This window comes from Pelophylax lessonae, assembly GCF_965119305.1.
Source record: "Pelophylax lessonae genome assembly, chromosome: 8".
Taxonomy (NCBI): domain Eukaryota; kingdom Metazoa; phylum Chordata; class Amphibia; order Anura; family Ranidae; genus Pelophylax; species Pelophylax lessonae.
This window is the reverse complement of record NC_138775.1, coordinates 272984140-272990139: the sequence shown is the minus strand read 5'-3', so window position 1 is coordinate 272990139 and position 6000 is coordinate 272984140. Positions and strand designations below refer to the sequence as shown.

General features: G+C 45.8%; 1 protein-coding gene across 2 annotated transcripts in view; it reads right to left on the bottom strand.

Annotated features, from left to right (window-relative positions):
- Positions 1–5441: 5441 nt before the first annotated feature.
- WLS (Wnt ligand secretion mediator) overlaps positions 5442–6000 on the bottom strand; it is a 108953-nt gene continuing 108394 nt past the window's right edge. Inside the window, exon 12 of one of the 2 annotated variants that reach the window (XM_082266491.1) lies at positions 5442–5733. In XM_082266491.1, coding sequence (XP_082122617.1) covers positions 5624–5733 — 110 coding nt within the window. In that variant the 3' untranslated portion in view covers positions 5442–5623. The remainder of the gene's footprint in view (positions 5734–6000) is intronic. The other variant, XM_082266492.1, reaches the window with a different exon arrangement.

Sequence of the window (6000 nt, the reverse complement as noted above, 5' to 3'; positions counted from 1 at the left end):
GAGGCCATACCTGGACCCTATATAGGTTTCACAGGCAGTCCAACTCCTCCAGGATGGCACATCAATACATACCATTGCAAGAAGGTTTGCTGTGTTTTCCAGCACAGTCTCAGGAGCATGGAGGGGATTCCAGGAGACAGGCAGTTACTCTAGAAGAGCTGGACAGGGCCATAGAAGGTCCTTAACCCCTCAGCAGGACCGGTATCCGCTCCTTTGTGCAAGGAAGAACAGGATGAGAACTGCCAGAGCCCTACAAAATTACCTCCAGCAGACCACTGGTGTGAATGTCTCTGACCAATCATAAACAGACTTTATGAGGGTGACCTGAGGGCCCGACGTCCTCTAGTGGGCCCCGTGGAGCTGGATTGGCATTTGCCATTGAACATCAGAATTGGAAGGTCCGCCACTGGTGCCCTGTGCTTTTCACAGATGAGAGCAGGTTCACCCTGAGCACATGTGACAGACACGAAAAGGGTGTGGAGAAGCCATGAAGAACGTTATGCTGCCTGTAACATCGTTCAGCATGACCGGTTTGGTAGTGGGTCAGCGATGGTCTGGGGAGGCATATCCATGGAGGGACACACAGACCTCTACAGGCTACACAATGGCACCCTGACTGCCATTTTGTATCAGGATGAAATTCTTGGACCCATTGTCAGACCCTACACTGGTGCGATGGCTCCTGGGTTCCTCCTGGTGCACAACAATGCCCGGCCTCATGTTGTGAGAGTATGCAGCCAGTTCCTGGAGGATGAAGGAATTGATACCATTGAATGGCCCCCACGCTGGCCCGACCTAAATCCAATAGAACACCTCTGGGACATTGTTTTGATCCATCGGATGACCACCAGCACCTCAGTCTGTTCAGGACCTCAGTGATGCCCTGGTCCAGATCTGGGAGGAAATACCCCAGGACAACATTAGTCATCTCATTAGGAGCATGTCCGGACATTGTCAGGCATGAATACAAGCACATGAGGGCCATACACACTACTGAGTAACATTTTGAGTTGCTGCAATGAAATTTCAACAAAATGGACTCGCCTGCTGCATCACTTTTTCTTTTTGACTTTCGGGATCTTTGAATTCAGCTCTCTGTAGGGTGATAATTTGCATTGCAATCAAACGATGTGGTATTCTTTCCTTCCTAACACATTACCCAGTCCATACCAGTATAGATATCCAGCATGATATTTTTCCCCATTGAGATCTGATGTGTTTTCAAAGTGTTCCTACGCAGAGACCTTGAAATTCTAGGTATGTTTTTATCTCCAGTGTATATTTGATCTGTGCATTTAGTAGTTTGCCTGGGGTTTAGCTTTACATAGCTCTAAAGCACACATGTCAAACACAAGGCCTGAGGTCCATTTTATGGGGCCCTTACACCCCTCCTGCAGTTGAGGCACCCCCTCGTGTTCCACCCCACCGTATCTCAGCAGTCAACAGCAGAGAGGAGGACAGAACTCCTTCAACAGATCCTGTGCTTCTCTGTGCAGATGAGGAGAGACTCATCTCTAAACCCACCACCCCGTCTTAGCAGTCAGCAGCAGAGAGGATGACAGAACTCTTCTTACAGATCCTGCGCCTTTCTGTAAAACCTCAACACCCCTTTCTCTCCGCATCCCCTAGTCTCAGCATTCAGCAGACTCCGGCTCTCCTCTGGTCCTCCTCCAGACCCTGCACTTTCTTCTGTTCAGCTCAGCCCTCAGCTTCTTCCTGGCAGCAGCATATGAGGGGGTGCCCACCTAATTGACACCTAATGTAAAGAGGGGGGGGGGTGCTCTGGACATCTACTTATAATTATTATGAGAATAATACAATTCTATGCTTATAAAAAGGAGGGTCGCACATGCTGGGATCACCCACAAGAAACGTTATTGGAAGCTGCTCAGACAGAACATAAGGTAAAGTCTACAGGCTTGGAAAGATCAGTTTGTAAATCAGGGGTGGGGAACCTGTGGCCCAGGGGCCGTATACGGCCCTCGAAGTAATTTGGTCCAGCCCCCCATTCAGCTGAGTCTGTGTCTCTCAGCTGATGCATCAGAACGAAGCCGATGTGTCCTGTAGAGTTCCAACTCCGTTCTGACAGTCTGAGTGAGTCACAGGCAGAGTGATATCAAATGCACTCCGCCTGTTACCAATAAAGGAAACATCGCCTCTTCCTCCAGCGCGGCGCCGCTGCTAGCCAGCATTTCCCACCAGCAGCACACAGCAGTACCAGCCAGAGCCAGCAGTACTCACAGCAGTACCAGCCAGAGCCAGCAGTACTCACAGCAGTACCAGCCAGAACCAGCAGTACCCACAGCAGTACCAGCCAGAGCCAGCCGTACCCACAGCAGTACCAGCCATAACCAGCAGTACCCGCCAGAACCAGCAGTACCCACAGCGGTATCAGCCAGAGCCAGCAGTACCCACAGCGGTACCAGCCAGAGCCAGCAGTACCCACAGCGGTACCAGCCAGAGCCAGCAGTACCCACAGCGGTACCAGCCAGAGCCAGCAGTACCCACAGCGGTACCAGCAGTACCCACAGCCGTACCAGCCAGAGCCAGCAGTACCCACAACAGTACCAGCCAACAGTACCCACAGCAGTACCAGCCAGCAGTACCTACAGCAGTACCAGCCTGAGCCAGCAGTATCCACAGCAATACCAGCCAGCAGTACCCACAGCAGTACCAGCCAGCAGTATCAGCCTGAACCAGCAGGACCCATAGCAGTAAAAGCCAGTAGTACCAGCCTGAGCCAGCAGTACCCACAGCACAGTACCAGCCAGCAGTACCAGCCTGAGCCAGCAGTACCCACAGCAGTACCAGCCAGCAGTACCTACAGCACAGTGCCAGCCTGAGTCAGCAGTACCCAAAGCAGTACCAGCCTGAGCCAACAGTACCCACAGCAGTACCAGCAAGAAGTACCCACATCACAGTACAAGCCAGCAGTACCAGCCTGAGCCAGCAGTACCAGCCAGCTATACCCACCAGCAGTTCTTTTCAAAACTTACCACTAGAAAGAGTCGACTGCGCTCCAGACTGACCGACGCAAACCTGGAAAACCAGTTGTGAGTAGCAACATCATCAATACCAGCTAACATCACACACCTCAGCTAACATCACACAAGATGATCTAACATCACACAAGAGAAGCAGTTGCAGCCATCACATTAGGGGTGAGTTAAATAAATGTTTGACCAAATATAACAGGCACATTTTTTAAGTTGATAATTTTGTACGGCCCACAAATGATTTTATAAATACCCAAATGGCCCTTGGCAGAAAAAAGGTTCCCCCACCCCTGTTGTAAATGGATAAAAAATTGGCTAAAAGATAGAATTCAGAGAGTAGTGGTTTATGATTCTTACTCTGAATGGTCTAAGGTCATCAGTGGTGTACCCCAAGGTTCAGTGTTGGGACCCATACTTTTTAATATCTTTATAAATGATATAGGATCTGGGATTAAAAGTAGCATTTCAGTCTATGCAGATGACACCAAGCTTTGCAGTGGAATAACTTCTTTACAGGATGTCTCCAACTTACAAGCCGACCTCAATGCACTGTTTCATTGGGAAACTATGTGGCAAATGAGGTTTAATGTTGATAAATGTAAAGTTATGCACTTGGGAGCTAAGAATATGTATGCACCATACATACTATGGGGGGAGTACAAGTGGGGGAAGTGAATGGTGGAGAAGGATCTGGGTGTTCTGGTAGATCATAAGCTTAATAATAGCATGCAATGCCAAGCTGCGGTTTCTAAAGCAAGCAAAGTTCTTTCTTGTATTAACAGAGGCATGGACTCCAGAGAGAGATATAATTTTGCCCCTGTACAAATCATTAGTACGACCTCATCTGGAATATGCAGTTCAGTTTTGGGCACCAGTTCTCAAAAAGGATATCGGGGAGCTGGAGAAAGTGCAGAGAAGGGCAACCAAACTGATAAGAGGCATGGAGGAGCTCAGCTATGAGGAAAGATTAGAGGAAATGAATTTATTCTCTCTTGAGAGGAGGGGATTAAGGGGGGGATATGATCACCATTTATAAATACATAAGGGGGGATATGATCACCATTTATAAATACATAAGGGGGGGATATGATCACCATGTATAAATACATAAGGGGTCCATATAGTGAACTTGGTGTTGAGTTGTTCACTTTAAGGTCATCACAGAGGAGAAGGGGGCACTCTTTACGTCTAGAGGAAAACAGATTTCATCTCCAAATACAGAAAGGTTTCTTCACAGTTAGAGCTGTGAAAATGTGGAATAGACTCCCTCCCGAGGTGGTTCTGGCCAGCTCAGTAGATTGCTTTAAAAACAGGCCTGGATTATTTTCTGGGTGTACTTAATATAAGTGGGTACTAATATTTATAGGTAAAGTTGATCCGGGGAATATCCGATTGCCTCTCAGGGGATCAGGAAGGAATTTTTTTCCCCTGCTGTAGCAAATTGGATCATGCTTTGCTGAGGTTTTTCCAGCTTCCTCTGGATCAACAGCGGGTATAGGATTGGTTATATGGGATTGTATGGTTGGGTTTTCAATACTGTTTTTTTTTTGTTTTTTATTGGTTGAGCCAGATGGACTTGTGTCTTTTTTTTAAGCTGACTAACTATGTAACATGGTTCTGCCATGGTGTTCTGTCAGAGCAGTCTCCCGTAAATAGTCTTTCGGATACAACTGGCCCTTTGGGGGGCCGCCATAATGCTAATGCAGCCTGCAATAAAAAGTTGTTTGACACCCCTGCTCTAAAGCATTAAAAATAATAAAATGAATAGTGTAATATCACATGTAGGCCAACAGATGGCAGCATCATACAATGTTAGTGCTTCCAACTTTTTTTTCCTCCTCCAGTGTTTTGGAGCTTCAAGGTAGGGGGTGATTATTTTTGGCACAGTTGCAATGCTTTGAACACCCCAATCTGCTGCCTTTGCAGGTTAAAGGCTGCTCAACCACATCTAAAACACAGGTCTAAACGTGCCCTAAACATACCGATCATTTTTGTCTTGAGCGAAGCCATCCTTTGACTAGTTCTATCAACAACAATTAAAAGAAAAAAAAAAAAACACCACCAGGTACAAAAAACAAAGAAATTCATTTTATTGCTTATTAGATATTGCTTATGAAGAAAGGCAGTATGTTTCTATATACCGTGAGTCTCAGTGCAACCGCGCTTTAGAACACCAGAATGACCGAACGCTGAGCCGACAGACTGAGCAGCAGAAAAACTAAAAAAAAACACTGAATATTTTACCAGTGTAAGGCTGCCCATACATTATACAATTATCCCTTAGCCAAATAATAGGAAACCAAAACACTTAATTTGTATGCAATCAGGTAGGGCCGTTGCATTACATAGTTAAAGGTAAATCTATAAAGTAAATTGAAGAAGAAAATTGTATAATGTATGTCCAGCTTAAGTGAACACTTTCCACCAACGTATCTTTATAATATAATATATATATGTATAGAAAAAAGCTACATTACAAATAGTCATTTTTTTTCCCCACTCCTCTAACAGAGCATTCCAGCTATAAATACGGGAAATGTAAGGAAGGCTATTTATTGTCAGTGTTCAAGTGGGATGTATTGAAACTAAAAAATGTCTACATCAAAGCCACCCTTGGGTGACGGGACTTATTCCTGAGACTCTTTTCCGGCCAGTCGATACAGTTCCGTCGGTCCGTCGGCGTGCGTGATCGTGGTCGTTAACTGTAGCTCCTCCCCGCTGCTCATGCCGTCCCTGCCTGCAAAGGAATGACAGCGATTAATATGGAGAGCATGGATGGAAATTTTGTAACCTTTGTTATGGGCGTCCATCACCTGCAACAATGTATCCAATATATTAAACGCAGTTTGTTATTCCAAAGCTGCCCGTACATTAGTAGAATTTATTTTAACATTTTTTGTTTTAAGAACATTTGTTCTATCTTGTAATCATTAGTGGGGGTCAAATAGACATTCGTTTGGTGAGAAAATGTGAATGAGTAGGATGGGAAATGTTTCACAAACTT